This window comes from Silene latifolia, chromosome 7 (genome assembly GCF_048544455.1).
Source record: "Silene latifolia isolate original U9 population chromosome 7, ASM4854445v1, whole genome shotgun sequence".
Classification (NCBI taxonomy): domain Eukaryota; kingdom Viridiplantae; phylum Streptophyta; class Magnoliopsida; order Caryophyllales; family Caryophyllaceae; genus Silene; species Silene latifolia.
The window spans coordinates 58562283-58584608 of record NC_133532.1 but is presented as its reverse complement, the minus strand read 5'-3'; the positions used below and the strand labels follow the sequence as shown (position 1 = coordinate 58584608).

The following is a 22326-nucleotide window of genomic DNA, read 5'->3' as shown; positions in this document are numbered from 1 at the left end:
CTTTCATCTTTTATTTGGGCACGTGTCCGACACGTGTCCATGGTATTTGGACACACCTTCAAACGGAATCAAGTTGAATTTAAGGTAAATAACGTGAATTGTTATATGGTTGAATTTGGTGGGGAAATAAGTTGAATTAGCGGTAAATGATGTTCTTTAGACTAGTAATGAGATGTCGAAATAGATTGATTATAAGTTGGTTTTTGGTTTTGGAAATGAGAATGAATTATAATTAACGTCAAGTTTTACCTTCGCTTATTTAAATTTAATATTCAAATAGTTTTTCAAAAATAAAACCGCACATAAATAACTATAAAATATACTCCCTCCTATTCATTTTAACTCTCCTCCTTTCCTTTTTCATCTATTCATATAACTCTCCTCATTTCCTTATTTAGTAAAGTTTTATACTTATTTTAATCACCTTACCCCACAACAATACCCCCACAATACTCATACTTTATCTTATTTTAATCACCTTACCCCACAACAATACTTATTTTAATCATCTTACCCCACAATAATATCTTCCCTCTCTCTAATTACCTTACACCACCACAATACTCTACAATAAAATAATCCTCCCCTTAATTTGCGTGCCCTTTTGAAAGGGGAGAGTTAAAATGAATAGGAGGGAGTATATTTTATTAAATTTAAATGACGTGTCCCGTGTCCTAAATTTCATGAGATGTCGTGTCGTGTCAGTGTTCGTGTCCGTGTCCGTTTTGGTGCTACCTAGGTGGGCCATTTGGGAGATTAGGAACAAGGTTGTCTTCAAGAATCATGTAGCGAGGGTGGACAAGGGAGTGAGACGGGTGCAAGAGCTAATGAGGGAGATGGAGAGTGTGGGTGGTGATGGAAGAATCAGAATACGGTGGCAGGGGCAGGAGCTTTGAGACGGAGGGATGTAGAGACGGGATGAAGTACACCTCGAGCTGGTGTTTTGAAAATCAATGTGGACGCAGGAGTGAAGGTAGGTGCGGGGATGGGGATAGGGGTTGTTTGGAGGGTTGAGAAAGGGGAACTTCGATGGGGATGTGCAGAAAGGCGAAGAGAGGTGTATGAGCCACGATTTGCGGAGGCAGAGGCGATGCTTGTGGGTGTGTAGCTTGCGAGACGAGAGGGAGCAAGGGATGTCAGCTTGGAAGGTGATTGCCAAGAATTTATCAATGCACTAAAATGTCAAGAAACCGGGCGCAACGATTTTCATCTTGTAATTCACAAAATTCGCTCTCTATGTACTTATGTTAGCTCTTGCTCTTGGTCCTTAGTTCGACGAAACTGTAATCAGGTATCACATGATTTGGCACATCTCTGTACGATTGGTGAAAGCAAGTTTTTCAGTAGTACGACATTCCCAAGTCGTATTGTTGAAGCTGCTAAGAATGATATGAATGAAAGCGTTTAATCCCGCTTTGGGATTTTCTTAAAAAAAAAAATAAATTATTTTTACACGGTTTAAAACTAGTTTATGGAAAAAGAGTTGGACCGATACTCATAAACCCTTAAACCCTACCTAGCCAGTAGCCAACTGAGTTCATCTTTGTGCTCTCATTACCTGATCGTCTCCTTCCTCCCAACTTTTCCAGCTAACATTTCTTCCTCGCCCGTCAATGAAAGACACCTCTTTTCTATTCGCAGGCTTGAAATTCAATCGTAAGAAATTCCCCAAAGATTTCGATGTCTTCAAGGTATTCATTCTCTCATTTTCCAACCCTAATTTCCATTTTCTATACCTTTCATAATCTTATCTACTTGCAATTGTATATGTAGCTTAAAAAAGACGATAGCGATACCGAAACAAATACAATTACCGAGATTCCACTGGAAGTGAAAAAGACCAGCAAGAAGCGGAAGCGGAAGAATGCAATTGCTGGTGGAATTTTTTAATTTATGTTTTAATGTGGCGATTTGATTCGTTATTTTGCCGATTTATGATGGGAATTAATTGTTGATGTTTAATTTAATTCCAGTGGAAGGGTTCAATGTATTCAAGGGTGTAGATTCTGTAGTTGAAGATCAAGAAAACAGTGAGGCAAAGGATGGTGCTTCTGAGAAAAGGAAGGAGGTTTTTCGGCAACTTGAGGTGCTGTTTGACACTATCGATTCGTTTGCTTGATTGTCGTTTGTCTTATTGATTAGCTTCAGAATTAGTTGAGTATGATACAGAGTAGGGTTTTGTTTATATGTGCTAAATATGAGGTAAAGATACAGAGTTTTGGGGGTTAAAATGTAGATTGAATGTCGGTTAGATGTATTTGGGGGTGAAGCAAGATTGAAATTACTCCCTCCATCCCATTTATATTCTCCCCTCTGACTAAACAGTTGATTTAAGAAAATGCGATGAAATACAAAATTACCCTTTGACCTTATTTTGAGGAAGGCGCAAGACGCACTTAGGCGATGGGGTCTAAGACAACGAGGCGCACGCCCACCTTATGGGTGCGAGACACTGATTTTCAAACGGAACAGTGATATTTTAGAACAAAATTTTGTGCAACAATTAGTCCCCTTTTTGTTTCCGAAGAGGGATAAATTGTTAAGTGGAAATTAAGCATTAGGGGGAGAAAAGAAGGGTAAAGCACAACAATTTGGAAAAAAAAATACTCCGTATATGATTGGATATTAATGCACCTTGATTGCGCCTTGTCACTAGGTGTAACTCGGTTGCGCCTAATGTGGCTTAGGTGCGCCCTTTTGGATCCCATACGCCTCGGGCTGGCCTCTCAGACACTCTTTTCTAGACTAAGCCTTTGACTAATAGAAAATAGGAGCAAATGAATAGGGATTAACTGTTAGTGGCTACTTTTATAAGGGTAATATAAGATGAATACCAATTTTATTTACTATATTCTGAAATGGGACAATTTATTTGGAATGCACTAGAAAGGAAGCTAGGACAACAGAATTGTATACTTTTCATTGATTACGGGGGCGAGATCCCTTCCAAACTCCCTAGCTCAGCCACCATGAGTTAGTGAATCATGATAATCTGTTTGCAGTTGTGTATTTGACGTGACTTCCTTTTAACTTACAGCGTGATCAACTTTTGCGTAAAGAGCATAATATTCATATCTCTGGAAGTAATGTTCCATCTCCTCTCCAAAGCTTTGAGGACCTTAGTGTTAGGTAATGCCTTCACTGTAACCTGTAGTATTTTGATATAGCATGCCTGTTTATTATTATTTTTTTCAGCAATGTGTTGAGACTTGAGACTGGATATCTGATTAAGTTTTTAGAGTGTTATTAAGTTTTTATGTAAATTTGAATCACCATATTCCTTTTCTTCTCATAATTAGGTCATAGGCGTTTCTTCTGCACATATGCATAATAAAATTATATAATTGGTAATGGTCTTAATCTTTGATACCAATTACTCCATACCATTCATGTTATACCCGTTTGTCTTTGATGGTCAACTTATACGATCTAATTTTTTTAATTAACAGACTTTCTAACTTGAATCTTCTACTATAGATACTGTTTTGGCAAATGGTCACTCTTGAAGTAGAGCATGTATTGTAGTTTGTATGCTACTTGCATTCATACATCATATGTGATATTATTTTTTTTTTTTACTTTTTGCCGCTTCCTCCCCGTTTGATGAGATCAGAAAAGTGAAAGAGAAGGCTTTGTAGTCTCTAGATTTTTGGATATGCATCTTTTTTTGGATTGTTTATCTGTAGAACAAACTTCTTTGATAATGTAGCACAAATATCCTCTTGAGGAGAAAAGAAGAGCGAAAGCGAAGCCTTACAGTCCCTTGATTTCAAACATCTCTTTTTTAGTAATGTTGCATATATAATATAGTTTACTCTTTTGTCTTTTTTTTTTGACAGATACAAATGTAAACCATATTTACTTCGAAATTTTGCTGAACTTGGATACAAGGAGCCTACTCCTATCCAACGGCAGACTATTCCAGTCCTTTTATCTGTATGCATTCTGCCTTTATTTTTCATTGACATCTGGCTTTCTAGACATATTAGGTTCATGAATCTTGGACCTTTACAGACCATCTGCATTTCTGCAAAGAGCTAACTATTTTTTTACTTCTTCCCATTACATGTTTAACATTGTTAAATATTCAGGGGCGCGAATGCTTTGCTTGTGCACCTACTGGCTCTGGGAAGACCTTGGCGTTCATCTGCCCTATATTAATGAAATTAAAGGTATTTATCTTTTTGTTGTTGAATATGCTAGAGAAGGAAGGTGTTCAAAGGTTTTTTTTTAGTAATGCAAAATAAACGTCGTCTTAATATTTTAACCAGCATGGAATGAAAGGTGGTGTCCGCGCTGTTGTGGTTTGCCCTACTCGAGAGTTGGCTGCTCAGACAACTAGAGAATGCAAGAAACTTGCTCAAGGAAAGAAATTCAATATTAAATTAATGACCAAAGAGCTTGCCAAAAGTGCTGATTTTTCAAAGTTGCCTTGTGATGTCCTCATCTCAACTCCAATTCGCTTAGAATATGCAATCAGCAAAAGAAAGCTTGATTTAACCAGGTATATGCTGTTCTCATTTGCGTAGTTGCGAGAGATTGCCATTATGTGAAGCTACTTAAGTCAATTTTTGTTTGTGGTTATCATCGTTGCAACACTAGAGGGGAGGTGGGAGGGACTTTGACATTTTCAATTACCAAAGTCGAGTAATTAATTCACTTTTGACCCCTGACACATTGGATGGAACCCTTGTGGCCTTGTGCAATCATTATTCTCTTTGAACTCTGAATTGAACATATGAGCATGTAAATTGTGGCTTCTTGCTAATTCATGTTTCCATTGTGCAGAGTTGAATTCCTTGTTCTTGATGAATCTGATAAGCTATTTGAGCTTGGCTTTGTGAAGCAGATTGATTTTGTTGTTAAAGCATGCTCAAACCCATCAATAATCAGATCATTGTTCAGTGCTACTTTACCTGACACAGTTGAAGACCTTGCCCGTACATTGATGCATGATGCTGTGCGGATCATTGTGGGCAAAAAGTGAGTGAGTTTCTCATATTACGTAGTGTATATATAGTTTCCAGCCGAGAATCTACTTGCTTCACTATGCACTGAAAAAGTGTTCTAGGCCATTGTCGAAAAAGAAAATCCTCTAGCCTATACACGTGTTTCCTGGACATAAGCGGTATGAGCAAGTATTAACATCTTGCTGAAACCTAAAAAATAAGGCAACAGATCCACAGATGTTAGAATGGGCCACCCTCGAGTGGATGGAATATTGGGCTGAGGTGTTGTAGGAAATACTAACGGACCACTCTGAAACCATAAGCAAATGTGTCCTTTATGAGAGCCTTGCATGAATCCTTGATGCCCTTCTGTATAAAGGAAGTTCGCTTCCTATTTATTTTTACCTTTTGCAATTCAAAAGAGTTGTTTTGATCATCTCATTCGTGCCTTTATACTCTTCCTTCAAATTGGCCGCAATAATTAGCGTCCCCGTGTGAAGTTCCTGTAATAAGTTAAATATTCAAACTCATGAACTTCATGTTGTGAATAATCTTTTGCATAATTGTCTAATTTTGTTACAATTAATTAACTATCTTATTTTCTATCATGATACATCTCGTTTGGGTGTACCCATGATTGCTTATCTGGTAGTCCTTGGTTCCGTTTTGTTTTACTTTGCTCTTATGCTCTCTCTAGAACATTACCTTAATCAAATAACCATATAGTGTACCAAGCTTTGTCCCTCTGTGTGGGTGGCAGCGCAAGCATTTGTATATGTACTCTGTTTTTTTTGGTTTGTTTTCAATCATATTTTGGTTTAATGCCATGCTGTGTTAAATGTTTCATTAGGAATACAGCTTCTGAATCTGTAAAGCAAAAATTGGTTTTTGCTGGAAGTGAAGAAGGAAAATTTCTTGCACTAAGACAGATTTTTGCGGAGGTAGGGAATGTTGGGCAGCAAGAAATCCTTTTGCTCTTGAATTTTTGGTTACCTGTAATTGTAACTGATTCTGAACTGCTAAGTGTAGCTTCTGTTTCAAGAAAATAGCTTTAATGGCTGCTGTCTTTGAGTCTCAGTTTTCTTATTTATTTAGAAATCATTAACCATAGTTTTCGCTATTCTACCTGGAGATACTCGTTGGCCTAGCTTTTAAAAATCTCTAATTTTTTTATGTTCAAAATAAAAAAGATTAGTAACAGTCTTAGGAACAGTAGAAAGGACACTTTTGAAATATTTAATGGCCGATTGTATAAGCTATAGTGGTTTTTTGCAATCTGTAAGGAGCTGTATCAGTAAAAAGAATAGCGTATTGGCTATCTTTGTCAGCAAGTTTTCTTTCAAATATTTCTTTGAGGTGCATTTTATCTTTTGCATTATTATTATATGAATTAGCCGTGGTTCTTTCTTAACAAATGCTTCTTTGATTTTGTTTTTTTCCCTGAACAGAGCTTGAATCCACCAGTGTTAATTTTTGTGCAAAGCAAGGAACGTGCTCAAGAATTGTACAAAGAATTGGGTTTATGTGATCTTAAAGTTGATGTTGTCCATGCTGATTTGCCGCAAGCACAGGTGGGTCTTCCCATTGAAGATAGTTGCTACTGGGGTTCCTAGTCAAAAAGCATTGTGAACTTTAGTTACAATTCCTAAACTCAAAAATCTAAAAAATACTGTACTGCGCAACTTTATGATATGATTATGAATGAATTTAACTTGGGGTTTGTCTATTCCACTCTCCATCTGTATATTCCTATATCCCACACCTTACTAGTTACTAATTACAATGTTCCATGGTGTGACCCAATTCCAGGACCACCACACTCCATGTTTAATGAAGTTCAATTTTAAACCACGTTAATTTATTGATGTAAAATTTCATGGGAGTATTGTGGCACAAAGCTCAGTCGGTGCTAGGTACAGACTACAGATTCATTAGGAATGTAGTCATATTTGCACCTTCCTCCAATTTTGCGGAAGGATGGAGATGCTCGGGTTTTGTAGTAGTATGAGATGCACTGAATGTTTTACCATCTCTGGGTTGAACCATTTCTTTGTTATGTTTACTGGGTGCTTAAATTGTAATTGATTTAATCTTGGATATTTGGACTTTATGCAGCGGGAAAATGCTGTTGATAATTTTAGGGCTGGTAAAACTTGGATTTTAATAGCCACTGGCGTTGTTGATCGTGGCATGGACTTCAAAGGCCTCAACTGTGTGATTAATTATGATTTTCCAGATTCTGCTTCCACGTACATCCATAGAGTTGGTAAGTTGCTCTATGCCTAAAATTTTTGCGTGTGATTAATTGTGACTGATTCTACTAATTGAAGCGCATCTTTATTTTATTATTATAGAGCTTTTATGAATTACGCATTTCAATAACATGTTGGAGTGCTTATATTTGTTTCTAAAGGCGACAATCATTGACCCGATCCGAAAATCCAACACGAAGTTAGCGGTTACGGTTAAGAGGCCGTAACCCATTTATATAATTGTGTTGCCATGCACAGCACAAAACTTATAGATCTTTCGACATTAATCCATTTAATTAAATGGGTCTTAATTTCGTTGAGTAGACTCGATAATCTAACCAACCTTCTTAAAAATAAGAATGATCATCGTCATTGGTAATCAATAAACTAGGTCGCTAATATACTAGAATAAACCACCAAATTAACAATTTATAAGCCTAACTAAACTTTACTAACTTCAAGCAATAGGGTAGTAAATTGGCAAGTTAGGGTCGAACCCAAGGGAAGAACTTTTGAACTAAAGACTTGAATTTTAACTATATAGCAACTAATTAGGACTTTATGGACTAATCAAAACACTAACTACAATAAGGACCTACTAATTATGTTTATCAACAAACAATGCTTATGAACAATGGTTAACATGTAGTATGACATAAATGGAGAAAGGGGTTTTGAAGTAGAATAAGGAAAAGTAAAGATGCAATTCTTATCATAGAAGCAAAACAACAAACACTAGATGTGCAACAATCAAATATGGGAAAGACTTGGTGTAATTCTCTCTTAGTAATCCAACAATGACAAAGTTTGACTCTTTTCTCTCTATTGTTATCTATCCAATACTATCATCTCAAGAAATTGACACACACAATTAAACCATATATGTGAGTCCTTCAAATCCAACCACAACTCATTAAACCATGAATAAAGACTAGAATTGAGCATGAAGCTTATTCACAAGAGATGTAAGCTAGAATCAAATCCTACTAGATTAAACCATACTAGCAAGAAAAGACATGTAATTTCCTACTTGAAATATGAATCCTTTAAACCAAATCAACATATAACAAGTTTGCTCCAAACAATTCTAGATAGATTAAACCATTTCTCTAGAATTTGCAATAGATGGGTAAATAAGATGCAAGAGTGATCAATTCAAACATTCTATCTACTCAACATAAGAATTTAAGAACAAAGGAAAGAACATTAGATAAATTGAGAGAGAATTGGGAGTCTTACAACATCAAAGTTGGATACTTTGATTAAATTACACCAAGTAAAAGGGAGATTAGCCTTCCATCTTCTTAGAAAAACCCAAGAATTGAAGAAAGATTAACATCCAAACTAAAAGATTACAAATTCCTTAATAAAAATCCAAGCTTTCTTAACACACAAGCCTTTTTGAATTACTCCTAAACAAGATGATTTTTAGGTCTCCAAAATGTGAACTATTTATAAGGCTGCACACGAATCTAGGGTAATACGGGATTTGGGCTTAAATTTAAGCCAACGGGCTTAATAAAAGTCACGAGCACAAAGACAACCAAGAATGCGGATGAGTGGCAGATGATTGCAGAGATCGCCTGCCCTGAGGGGTGATCGCCATGGCAGATCGTCTGGCGATGGTGGATCGCCAAAAGAGCTCGGAACAATTTATTTCTTCACTTCCTCAACACGAGTTCTTCACTACTTAGCCTTCATGCTTCCTACAGGGAATGCTGGCCCAGAATCGGTTCACAAGGTCGTCTCCGCGTGATTTCTTGTCTACTAGTGTGGCTAGAGGTTCGCTCTTTGGATTCCGGGTTCTATCCTCATACGAAGCTCCACACGTGAATCAAAACGCATTAGTTATGACAATCATCGGGACGGGAAGATTAACTCTTAATTCCGACAAAAAGACCCTTAATTAAAAGCATACTTGGCCTAAAAAGGCCCTAGTGACTCGACACTTCTTGACTCTATCAAACTCCCCCACACTTGGACTTTTGCTCGTCCCGAGTAAAACTCAAGAAAGCATTCTAAGCAAGTCCACAAGCGGGTGTAGGAGAGAATGACCACTCTTCCCTCACCTCTTCCTCCTTATTTCTCCCTCTTGAACTACCACCAATTAAAGAGAAAATCTAGACTCAAAGGTGACACAAACTCTTCTCTCACTCGTCCTCCTTATATCATCCCTCACACAAGACACGACATGACCCCAACTCCGACTCCTCACATAACTCCACCCTTCTTATATCTCCAAAGTAGAAGTGGCCACTTTTGCCTTATCCCAAGGCACAAGCAAAGTGACAAAACCAATCCTCCACATCATTCATCTTCCCCTTATTTCACCCCCTTATCACTCCATAAAGAGTATGATCATGCTACTTGGTTGGCCACACACCTATGCAATTCAACAACCAAAGTAGCCATAGCCAAAAATCCACCGATTTGGAACAAGTTTTTGTGACTCAAAAATGAAATTAAATCCTAGTCTAGCCTCCTTCCAAGACCCTCCTTATCACTCCCTTCTTGTCCCTCCATATTTTTGGTGGTGCATTTTTCAATTTTTCAATTTTTTTTTTTTTTTTTTTTTTTTTTTTTTTTTTTTGTTGAAAATCCCTCATTTTGCCTAAGGTGCCCTTTCGGGTTTTCACCTTAGCTTTTCCTTTCCTCTCATGGTGGCTCGCAACTCAATTTTTCATTTTGCCCGGAATGCCCTTTCGGGTTTTCATTCCGTCCTCGGCCACCTTTCCCAATCTTGCCTAGGCGCCCACCCTTGTGGGTTTTCACATAGCCGGGATTTTCGTTTTTTTTTTTTTTTTTTTTTTTTTTTTTTTTTGCATGCATTAACCAACAAGAAATTTACATATAATACAATCCAAATTCCTCCCCCACACTTACATTCCACATTGTCCTCAATGTGGAGGAGTCACACACTTCTTCTTCAAGAATGAGAACCCGAGGCACCCTCTTGATCATGGGTGCCTTGGTTCTTCCACCTTCTTTCTCTTCTTTCTCTTTCTCTTGTTGCCCGGGCATAGTGTTGGTCCACATCTTCTTGGGTGATAGAGGGTGGGATGGTGGGGTGGAGAGACATGCCAAATAGACCATTAACTATCCCAAGTGTGTCTTCTTGGGTCCTTGCATCATAGTATGAATCTTCGACATACTCTTGATATCTTTCATTTTGGACCCCAAATGGTGGTCCATTCGCTTCTCCACTCATTTTGTGCTTTCCACATGGTGGCATTGTCGCCATTGATTGGTCAAGTTGTTGTTGCCAACGACGGTTAGCCTCTTGGTTGGCAATCATTTCCCTCATCAAAGCCGTTTGAGTTGTTGCGGCCTCCTCTATCAATCTCCCCCTATCATCAACCACACTTTTCCATTGATCAAGATTCTCCAACCTTGGTGTTTGTTGTTGTTGCCAAGATTGGAGATTCTCCACACGTCCACTTATGGTAGTGAACACCTCTCTTGTCTCTTTGAAATAGTCGTACATATTTTGTTGCCAAGGAGCAACCGATGCATGAGAGCCCTCCCCCGCGTCATACATGGGGGTGTCCATGTCCACGGGAGGCTCATTTGTTGCCTCCTCTTCCTCCTCATCGGAGGCAAAGTCCGAAATATCCATACGACAAAAGAAGTTCCTACCATGGGTACCACTTGGCAAAGGAGAATTGCTAGGCCTCGGAAGCCTCAAGTATTTTTGCTTGTCGGGACCCAACCAATACCCCTTAAGGGGTTCATCCTTCACCTTCTTGAACATCTTACACTCCTCAAGGACCATATCATTGTAATAGGGAAGACCTTTAGTCTTGAAGATGTCTTGGGACTCATCAATGTCCCCATCAAAATGCGTGACAAAGAATGTGATTGCCCCCCCGCAATTTATACTCCCTCCCGAACTCTTGGTCTTGTGAACACGCATGCATCAATAAATAGTTGTACCGATCGGGCACTCCTACCCCCTCCGGAGCATGGTCCATGGTAGTTCGGATTTTGGCATTGACCTTAGTTGGTTCTCCTATAAAGATAGAAGATGGTGGTTATGAAGCGGGTGAGGAGTTGGACCACGGGGTTGGTGCGCACAGAAATCATATTGTCACGGGCGGCATTTTGGTTCCTACCATCTCGGTCCAAGCCGCATCACTCCGACTCCGGGCGTGAGAATGGGGGATGGGGCTTTGGAGATGGACAAGACCTCTCTTACTTGGGTATGGGTGAGGGTATGCCACTTGCCATTCACTCGAAATCGGATTTTTTTCTCTCTTCCCTCCGCCACATTACACTCCGTCAAGGTCGAAAGGAACTCTCGGGTGTAGGAGGTGTAAGTGTAATCCCATAACCCATCATCAAAGTAGTCTTCTAAACCCACCTTAGCAAGCATAGTCCGGGCGAGAGTGCCCATGCCTAGGGCATTTAGAGTCTCGGGGGAAAGGAAACGGGTGGTTTTGATAGGTTGTTTTTGGTGAATGCCGAGTTTTTGAAAGATTTTGAGTTGGTTGGCATCTAACCCTTCCCCCCCGGTAAAAATTGGTTCCTCCACATTTTCGGCTTCCTCTACAACCCTTTTCTTGTTTGGCCTTCGGAATGGGTTTAAAGCTTGACATTTTTGTACCTACAAGAAAGTTGATACAACACAACCAACACAAAATAGGGCACTCAAAAAAATTTTTCACTCTTTGAGACAATTCACCAAACACTTGGTGTGCAATAGCTCAAGACGAATTCAAAAGCTTGTGTTTGATGTTTGTCTAGCCTCACCCAGAAAATTTTTCCACCAACAACAACTATAACATCAAAAGGCAACAACTAATCCAACTAATTCTTCTAAAACAAGAAGAAAAACGAATTATAAGAGAGCAAGAAAAATGGAAGTAGAGTTTGGTTGTTATACCTCCCCGAATTCCACAAAAATAATGCTCTTTGTTGCTCCTAGTTGCTCAAAAACCCGTCTTAAACCCTTGATTTCCAAACTGGAAGCTTGAAATTTGAGGTCTTCAAAGTTAGGGTTCTTCAAAATTTGGGGGAAATTTCTGATTTTGGGTGGAATCAAAGGTATTTTGTGTGTTGTGAGGGGATGATGGAGGTTTAAAGAGTTAAGGAATGAAGATTTGATGAAAGTTGGTAAGGATTTTGGGTGATTTGGGTGGGAATGGGGTGATTGAAGGGAGATGGGGATTTGGGATGATTGAGGGTTTCGAAAATTCTGAAATGAGGACAAGGGCATTCTCGTGGGTAATTTTTAGAGCAATCCGGTACTGTAGCAGGAACGGCAGACTGCCGTGGTTTTGGCAGACTGCCGTGGCAGACTGCCGAGGTGTTTGGCAGTCTGCCAAAACCTCCTGATGTCGCATTTTTTTGTGTTGGCTAAATTTTGGTATAAAACCAAAATTTAGCTCACAAGCTTCACCTCATCCTTGCTCTTCCCCGTGACACGCCCCTATTCAAATTCCTTTCCACTTTTCCGTCACTTCATCAATGACACGCCTTCCGAGGAGATGTAAAAATCGACTTCACACTTTATAGAATGATTAGTAACTTCATGAAGGTTAATGCAATTTATTAACAAGAATGTAAATAACGGAATGATAAATGACGTGAATGTAAATTCTATCTATGAAAAAGGGGAAATTCTACACTAAAAGAGAATATTTACAAATTTGTGCCGTATTTTTAACGTCGATGGCTCGACTAAGTCAATGTTGGAGAATCAATCTTTATAAATTGGATCTTCTAAAAGAAGATCCTCTTCACCTTGTAGTTCGATTCCTTTGTAGTACTTCTTCAACCGTTGCCCATTTACCTTTATCACCTTCCCGGAGGTCGGGTCTTCCACCTCCACCGCTCCGTGGGGAAAAACTTTCTTGACTTTGTAAGGTCCATACCACTTTGACCTTAGCTTGCTTAGGAAAATTCTTGAGGCGACTTTGAAAAACCAACACATCATCTCCCTCTTTGAAAACTCTTCTTGTGACCATCTTGTCATGCCAAGACCGAGCCTTTTCCTTGTAGATGCTAGCATTGTCATAGGCATTGTGCCTAAGCTCTTCCAATTCTTGTATTTGAAGCTTTCGGTGCAATCCCGCCTCATCGACATTTTGATTAAAAGCTTTGATTGCCCAATAGGCTTTGTGCTCCACTTCTACGGGAAGGTGGCATCCCTTCCCATAAATTAGCCTATATGGGGACATGTCGAGTGGGGTCTTATAGGCCGTTCTATAAGCCCAAAGAGCATCTTCAAGCCTCTTGCTCCAATCCTTTCGGTCGGGATTGACCGTTCTTTCCAAGATGTGTTTAATCTCCCGGTTAGAGACTTCCGCTTGGCCATTTGTTTGGGGGTGATATGCCGTAGAAACTTTGTGAAGCACACCATATTTTTGAAGCAAGGTTGAGATCACCTTGTTACAAAAATGAGTCCCCCTATCACTCACAATGGCTTTTGGGAAGCCGAATCTTGAAAATATATTGCTTTTGACAAATGCTTGCACCGTCTTTGCATCATCACATTTTGTGGGGATGGCTTCCACCCACTTAGACACGTAGTCGACCGCCAAGAGGATGTAGATGTATCCATAGGAGTTAGGGAATGGCCCCATGAAGTCTATTCCCCAAACATCAAAAATTTCCAAGTAGAGCATCGGTTGTTGGGGCATTTCATTCCTACGTGATATGTTACCAAAACGTTGGCATCTATCACAAGTAGTAACGAAAATATGAGCATCTTTAAACAACTTGGGCCAATAGAAGCCGCACTCAAGGATTTTACGTGCCGTTCTATGCGGCCCAAAGTGACCCCCACAAGCGTACTCGTGGCAATGCTTTAGGATGGACGGGATTTCTACATCCGGCACACAACGGCGGATGACTTGGTCTTGGCACATTTTCCACAAATATGGCTCATCCCATATATAGAACCTAGAATCGGACTTGATCTTGTTCCTTTGACTAGATGAAAGGGAGGTGGGAAACTTCTTGGTGACCATGTAGTTTACCAAGTTGGCATACCATGGCTCCGTCATCCTCAAACTATAAAGGGATTCATGAGGCAAACTCCCATCGACTACCCCCATTCGTTGTATTTGTTGATCATTAAGTTGTAGTCGACTTAGGTGGTCGGCCACCACATTTGCCAATCCCTTTTTCTCTCTTATCTCTATGTCAAACTCACTAAGTAGGAGAACCCACCTCATTAATCTTGGTTTGGAGTCCTTCTTGCTCACAAGTTGAGTGATGGATTTGTGATCGGTATAGACAATCACCTTGACTCCTAGTAAGTATGAGCGGAACTTCTCTAGAGCATATACCACCGCCAAGAATTCCTTCTCGGTGACGGTGTAGTTTCGTTGAGCATCATTCAAGAGAGATGAAGCATATTGAATCACATATGAAGCTTTGTCATCCTTTTGTCCCAATACGGCTCCAAATGGCAAAAATCGCCAGACGGCCATGATCTCAAAAGGCCGATCCCACTGGGTGCTTGAATGATTGGGGCCGATATAAGTCTCTCCTTCAACAAGTCAAATGCTTCCCTACAATGATCATCAAACACGAACTCCACATCCTTGTGCAAAAGTTTGCACTGAGGGTTAGCTATTTTGGAGAAATCTTTAATAAACCTTCGATAAAAACCCGCGTGTCCCAAGAACGACCTCACGTCTCGAGTATTAGATGGATACGGTAAGGTTTTAATCACATCCACCTTGGCCGTATCCACCTCAATCCCTCTTTTCGACACTATGTGCCCTAACACGATTCCAGTACTCACCATTAAGTGACACTTTTCAGAATTTAAAACGAGGTGAGAGTCATGCACCGTGATAGGACCATAGCGAGGTGGTCTCAGACACGAGTCAAATGAGTCCCCGTGGATGGTGAAGTCATCCATGAAGACTTCCAAAATACGCTCCATATAGTCCGAGAAAATGCTCATCATGCATCGTTGGAAAGTGCCGGGGGCATTGCACAATCCAAAGGGCATGCGGTGGTAAGCATAAGTACCAAATGGGCAAGTAAAAGTTGTTTTGGATTGATCCTCCGGGTGAATGGGGATTTGAAAATACCCGGAATATCCATCCAAAAACAATAAGTACTCTTTTCCACCTAACCTCTCTAGCATTTGATCTATAAAGGGTAGGGAAATGGTCTTCCAGTGACTTGGTTGAGGCGGCGATAATCAATACACACCCTCCATCCCGTTTGTAAACGGGTGGGGATCAACGCCCTCGAGGGTTTTTGATTCCGTCACCCCTCCTTCTTTGGCACAACTTGAGTAGGACTTACCCGTTGGGAGTCACTAATTGGAAAGATAATACCCGTTTGGAGAAGTTTGATAATCTCTTCCTCGACAACTTCCATCATGGGTGGATTGAGCCTCCGTTGTGGTTCGCGGACGGGTTTTGCATCCTTTTCCAATCGAATTTTGTGCATGCAAGTGCTTGGACTTATTCCTTGATATCCGCGATGCTCCATCCAAATGCTCCTTTGTATTTATGCAAAACATCCACCAATCTCTTCTCTTGATCACCCTCAAGTTGGTTTGAAATGATGAGAGGTAGAGTGTTGTTTTCCCCAAGAAACACGTACTTCAAGTGGTCGGGGAGTGGTTTTAGATCGGGGGTGGGTGGCTTAATGATGGATGGAAGTGGTCTTTGAGGAGGCTTCTAGGGGTAGGAATTTGGGGTAACTAGGATTTGTCTTCAAGCAAAACAAGTATTCGGGAAACAGGGGATTTGGCAGATCGCTGAGGGTATGGCAGATCGCCACGGCAGATGTCTTAGTGGTCCAGCAGGCGTGGCGGAAGCTGCATCATGGTGGTCATGGCAGATCGATGAAACCCCCGATTCCGTCGTCTCATCTTCTCCATTTGATCGTCATCAAGGGTTACTTCCTCCTCTAACTTGTTGACATAATCCTGCACATCATTAGACAACAAAAACCGCAACCCTTCTTTCTCGACATTGTTAGTGAGGGCCACCTCAAGTGGGTCCCTATGATTTCAACATATAAATTTGAGAGGTAATTGGTTCAATGATGTCTAAGAAATAACATGAATGTGAATCGCTAGGTTGTTTCATAGCATCATAGATGTTGTACGTGAGTTTCCTTCCATCAAATTCCATAGTGAGGTTCCCATTAGACACATCAATCTTGGTTTTAGAGGTCTTCATAAAAGGCCTCCCCAAAAGGATTGGAGTGGCCCTCGAGTCGGCTTCCATGTCAAGAACATAGAAGTCGGTAGGGAAGGTTAAGTGATCTACCTCTACCAACACATCCTCCACCATCCCCTTTGGGTATATGTTTGAGCGATCCGCAAGTTGGATCACTACATCGGTTTGTTGATGGTGGAAGTCCCAAAGTCTCATAGAGGGCATATGGCATAACATTGATTGATGCACCAAGGTCTAACATAAGACGAGTGAAACTTTTGTCCCCGATAGAGCATGGTATGGTGAACATTCCGGGTCTCCACACTTTTTGGGAAGTGATTTTTAAAATGCGGAAACATGTTCACTTACCCTTACTCTTTGGGTTCCCTTCCTTGGGCTTCTCCTAGGTGTGCAAAGTTCCTTGAGAAACTTTGCATACCTAGGCACACCTTTCAAAAGATTTAGCAAAGGGATATTTACTTCACACTTCCTAAAAGTTTCGTAGAGATCCTCATCTCTTGCGACTCTTTTAGAATGTGTGAGAGCACTAGGAAAAGGTACCTCCACAACATATTCTCTCTCGATCTCCTCAACATGATCCTTGGTTTTGTTGCTTTCACTCTTTTCTTTGTCATTCCTCAAGGGACTCTTCTCCTCTTCTCCATTAGTCTTAGAAGGTGTCTCTTTCTCTTTCTCAACCACTAGCTCTTCTTCAATTTGTTCCTCAATGTCAATGACCCTCTCTCACGTGACTTGGCCTTCCTCTTCTTCTTTGGGGAGATTCTAGGGTTCTCCCCTTTCTCAAAGTCATGGAGTTTGCATTTTCCTTTGGTGGAAATGTTGTAGATGGAATCGAGTTAGAGTTCCTTTGATTGTTCTTGGCCATTTCTTGTGCGAGTTGGCGAGTTGGATCTCAAGGTTCTTCACCCCAAGATCACTGAAATTTTGTCCGCATCCATTTTGTCAAACCTCTTGGTATTTTCGGCTTGCCCTTTCATGATCATCTTAAACATCTCATTCGTAGACAAATCTTCATTTCCTTGGGAGGAAGAGCCCCCTCCTTGTTGGAAGTTCTTGGGGTTACCTTGGAAATTACCTTGGTGTCCTTGGTTTCCAAATTGGAAGGATCCTCCCTTGGATTGTTGATGATTGTTGTTTCTTTGGTAATTGGAGTTTTGTCCTTGAGAGTTGGAGTTCTTCAAGTGGTTGAATTGACCATTTTGGAAGCTCTTGGAGGTATCTCCTCCCCAACTAAGGTTTGGATTGTCCCTTGACCCAATGTTGTAAGTATTGCCACTCGGATCATACTTATAATACCCTCCCCCATTGGGGTTCCTAGAGTTGTATTGACCGTGCATCATGGCACTCACATTCTCCTTGCTTATTCCTTCGCTTCTTCCATGATGGGACAAGTTTCCATTGGGTGTGGCCCTTGGCAAAAATTACATTCCACATTAGATCCTTGTGCTCCTCCTTGATTGTTCCCCACTAGTTGAGCAACCATTTTTGTGAGATCATCCACGGTTTTCTCAAGCTTGTGGGAGGAAGGAGAAGGTGTCTCAATGGAGTTAATATTCTTTGACACTCGGCTTCTTCCATAGTTCCTTGTGCTAGCGGCCAACTTTTCTATGATCTCATTTGCCTCCGCCACGGAATAGTTGTCAACTCCACCACCCGTAGCGGAATTAACCATGATTTGGTATTATGCGGTAAGGCCATCACAAAAGTTGACCAAAAGGTCATCACCACTAAGGCCATGGTAAGGACATTGAGCAACTAGCTTCTTGAATCTCTCCCAATACTCATATAAGCTCTCACTTGCATCTTGCTCTGGAGAAGTGATGGCTTTCTTTGCATGGTTATGTCTTGAGTCGGGGTAGTATTTCTCAAGAAAAGCCGCCTTCGTGTCCTTCAAGTACGGATTGTACCGGTTGAAGGTAAAACAACCAATCTTTTGCCGCGTCTTGAAGTGAAAATGGGAAAGCTCTCAACTTAAATTGATCTTCCGTGACACCATTTGGAATTGCACCCTCACACATCATATGGAATTCGGAAAGATGGCGATTTGGATCATCCCCCGCACGTCCACGAAACTTTGGGAGGTTGTGAATGAAATAGCCCTTGATTCAAAGTTGGCATTAGCCCCGTGGGTGGGTAGCAATGCAAAGAGGTTGAGTGTCATAATTTCTTGCCGGAGCTCCCTAATAGTTCTAGTATCATTCGCCATTGAAGGGTATTCCACTTCAATTGGCTCCACGTCAATAGGGTCTTCTTCAATAGGGGCTTCTAAGGGTGGTTCTTCCACTATATGCTCTCTTTGGGCCCTTCGGTACCAAGGGTTAGTGAATAGCCAAGAATAGGCCCCAAAAGCGTCTTCTTCCACGGGAGTTGATTCACCGTGTTGTGGGGAACCAAACATATACCTTCGCACTAAGCAAACAAATTAGAACTTCCTATTACTTCGAACAACAAGAGGAGTAATAAAACAACTAAACATAAATTCACAAACTCAAGTTCTAGCTATGTTGCCCTTCCCCGGCAACGGCGCCAAAATTTGGTAATCAATAAACTAGGTCGCTAATATACTAGAATAAACCACCAAATTAACAATTTATAAGCCTAACTAAACTTTACTAACTTCAAGCAATAGGGTAGTAAATTGGCAAGTTAGGGTCGAACCCAAGGGAAGAACTTTTGAACTAAAGACTTGAATTTTAACTATATAGCAACTAATTAGGACTTTATGGACTAATCAAAACACTAACTACAATAAGGACCTACTAATTATGTTTATCAACAAACAATGCTTATGAACAATGGTTAACATGTAGTATGACATAAATGGAGAAAGGGGTTTTGAAGTAGAATAAGGAAAAGTAAAGACGATTCTTATCATAGAAGCAAAACAACAAACACTAGATGTGCAACAATCAAATATGGGAAAGACTTGGTGTAATTCTCTCTTAGTAATCCAACAATGACAAAGTTTGACTCTTTTCTCTCTATTGTTATCTATCCAATACTATCATCTCAAGAAATTGACACACACAATTAAACCATATATGTGAGTCCTTCAAATCCAACCACAACTCATTAAACCATGAATAAAGACTAGTATTGAGCATGAAGCTTATTCACAAGAGATGTAAGCTAGAATCAAATCCTACTAGATTAAACCATACTAGCAAGAAAAGACATGTAATTTCCTACTTGAAATATGAATCCTTTAAACCAAATCAACATATAACAAGTTTGCTCCAAACAATTCTAGATAGATTAAACCATTTCTCTAGAATTTGCAATAGATGGGTAAATAAGATGCAAGAGTGATCAATTCAAACATTCTATCTACTCAACATAAGAATTTAAGAACAAAGGAAAGAACATTAGATAAATTGAGAGAGAATTGGGAGTCTTACAACATCAAAGTTGGATACTTTGATTAAATTACACCAAGTAAAAGGGAGATTAGCCTTCCATCTTCTTAGAAAAACCCAAGAATTGAAGAAAGATTAACATCCAAACTAAAAGATTACAAATTCCTTAATAAAAATCCAAGCTTTCTTAACACACAAGCCTTTTTGAATTACTCCTAAACAAGATGATTTTTAGGTCTCCAAAATGTGAACTATTTATAAGGCTGCACACGAATCTAGGGTAATACGGGATTTGGGCTTAAATTTAAGCCAACGGGCTTAATAAAAGTCACGAGCACAAAGACAAACGGCGATCTCTGGGATGAGTGTGAGTGGCAGATCATTGCAAGAGATCGCTGCCCCGGAGGGCAGACTGCCATGGCAGACTGCTGCTGATGGTGGCAGTCTGCCAAAAGAGCCTGGAACGAATTTATTTCTTCACTTCCTCAACACGAGTTCTTCACTACTTAGCCTTCATGCTTCCTAGCAGGGAATGTCGGCTCCGTAACTGGTTCATGCAAGGTCGTCTCCGCGTGATTTCTTGTCTACTAGTGTGGCTAGAGGTTCGCTCTTTGGATTCCGGGTTCTATCCTCATACGAAGCTCCACACGTGAATCAAAACGCATTAGTTATGACAATCATCGGGACGGGAAGATTAACTCTTAATTCCGACAAAAAGACCCTTAATTAAAAGCATACTTGGCCTAAAAAGGCCCTAGTGACTCGACACTTCTTGACTCTATCAGTCATCATATTTAGGCTAATGGGTTATACGGAGTAAAACTTAGTTGGGTTATTGTGTTTTATTGGTTGAATGGGTTAAGTGTGTTGAAAATGAACTACTTAAAATAAATAGGTTAAATAGGCCACGTTGCTTAAAACAAACATTAAATGGGTTGGTTTAGGGTTGAGGCGAATGACCTGTTTATGTAATTGGGTCGGGTTCGTGTTGGGAGTGATGACCCATTTAATGTTGACATGACCATGAACACGATGCGGTGATCTGGTTGCTTGATCTAATTTTTTCCAACTTGGTCGTGATGTTGACGACTTTTAATATTCATTTGAGGACGTCTTTTAATATTAATGTTACTGAGAGACCTCTCTCATAATAGGTAGTTTCCATTTTTATTTAATTTTTATCTTTTTCTTTTTAATTAGTTCTTAGTTATTTATTGGTTCTCTCATTAATGTAGTGACTAGTGAGAGACGGTATCTCATGAGACTTACTGTTTGCAATACGATGTAATATGCAATAGCTCAAGAAACGTTGTATGCCTTTTTCTTTGAAAAGATGGCAATCAATTGATGTATATCTCAACTTAATTTTATGTTAAGGTTACGCCAGTATTCGATTCCCTCTCTCTTGTAATAAAAGGTAGCCTATGAGGCGATACAACAGAATTCTTGTTAATTGTTGCCTAGGACACGACATTCCTTCTTTCCAAATCTTTCCTAACAACATCAGAGCCTTAATCCCAAAATGATTTGGGGTCGGCTAAAATCTTTCCTACCACAGGAAAGAATTTAGACTATTTAGTTACATGGCAGATTTTCTTTTTTATTAAAACATTTTGCCTAGGGCAGTAGAGCTAATTTTTCGTTGTGTTGCTAATACAAGAGTAAGGTTGTGTACATCCGAACCCCCCTTACCCTATCGACTAGAGCTAATCAGGTGTGACTGTTTCCAAAAACCTGTTATATTTGTAAATTCCTCGTACACACCGATCAAAAGTATCAAGCGTTTGCTATTGTTTATGGCCCTCGTGACTTAATAGACGCGTCTATGTTGTACAGGTCGATGTGGCAGAGCTGGGAGACAAGGAGAAGCTATTACCCTCTACACGGAGCAAGATGTACCCTTTTTACGGAACATAGCTAATGTGATAGCACAGTCAGGTAGCGAGGTGCCATCATGGATCATGTCCATGCGAAAAACCAAATGGAAAAGGCATACACCGCAAAGGGATTCTATATCTGTTGGCCGAAATGATGGAAGCCTGAGTGCAAACTAAGCGAAATTAATCGATGATGTTACAGGTCATATCACATTTAGCATCTATATGTATGACTTAGATTGTACTGTAATATTTAAGGCGAAAAAAGAAGTCTTTTTTGAGTTTAATGAAACTAAATATATTTGTAACATCCATTTTTCTCTCAAGTGGCAAAAAATGTCCTTACATATGCTAGCCTTCAGTGTTTTTGTTCCTAGTGTAACTGCGTTATTTAGATGTCCTCTTGGTCCTATTATATTGACCATTTAAAACATGGAATTTGGAAGCTAAGATTAAAACGACTTTCAAAGTTTCTTGTACAAAATTGTCTTTGGAAATAAAACAGAGCGGATCTAATAAGTAGTGGCTCGATTTCTCTCAATTAAACAAAATTTTAAGACATTTTATAGCAAAAAAATAGCTATATTAGTGACTGACTAACACTCTTGAAAATAAACTGTGGCACTAGGTTGCACGGACACTCCTCCTAATCGGCGTTCCCGTGTCGGACACGACACTTGTCAGACACACGTCAAAACGTGTCGGACACTTGTAAAGCCGTGTCTAACTTTCATCTT

At 40.0% G+C, this 22326-nt stretch overlaps 1 protein-coding gene across 1 annotated transcript; it reads left to right on the top strand.

Annotated features, from left to right (window-relative positions):
- Positions 1–1493: 1493 nt before the first annotated feature.
- On the top strand, positions 1494–21965 carry LOC141592200 (DEAD-box ATP-dependent RNA helicase 57). Its single transcript, XM_074412797.1, has 12 exons — positions 1494–1691; positions 1774–1876; positions 1974–2086; positions 3038–3129; positions 3840–3936; positions 4092–4172; positions 4272–4504; positions 4789–4983; positions 5800–5890; positions 6398–6520; positions 7065–7215; positions 21549–21965. Exons 1-12 carry the CDS (start codon positions 1614–1616, stop codon positions 21764–21766), a joined length of 1575 nt encoding a protein of 524 aa, XP_074268898.1. The 5' UTR covers positions 1494–1613; the 3' UTR covers positions 21767–21965.
- The last annotated feature ends 361 nt before the right edge of the window (positions 21966–22326 follow it).

Excerpts from the sequence above, each read along its gene's own strand:
- LOC141592200 (XM_074412797.1), top strand. The coding sequence starts at position 1,614 with ATGAAAGACACCTCTTTTCTATTCGCAGGCTTGAAATTCAATCGTAAG. Across the intron at positions 3,937-4,091 it reads CTATTCCAGTCCTTTTATCT|GGGCGCGAATGCTTTGCTTG; the intron begins GTATGCATTCTG and ends TTAAATATTCAG. Across the intron at positions 6,521-7,064 it reads CTGATTTGCCGCAAGCACAG|CGGGAAAATGCTGTTGATAA; the intron begins GTGGGTCTTCCC and ends GACTTTATGCAG.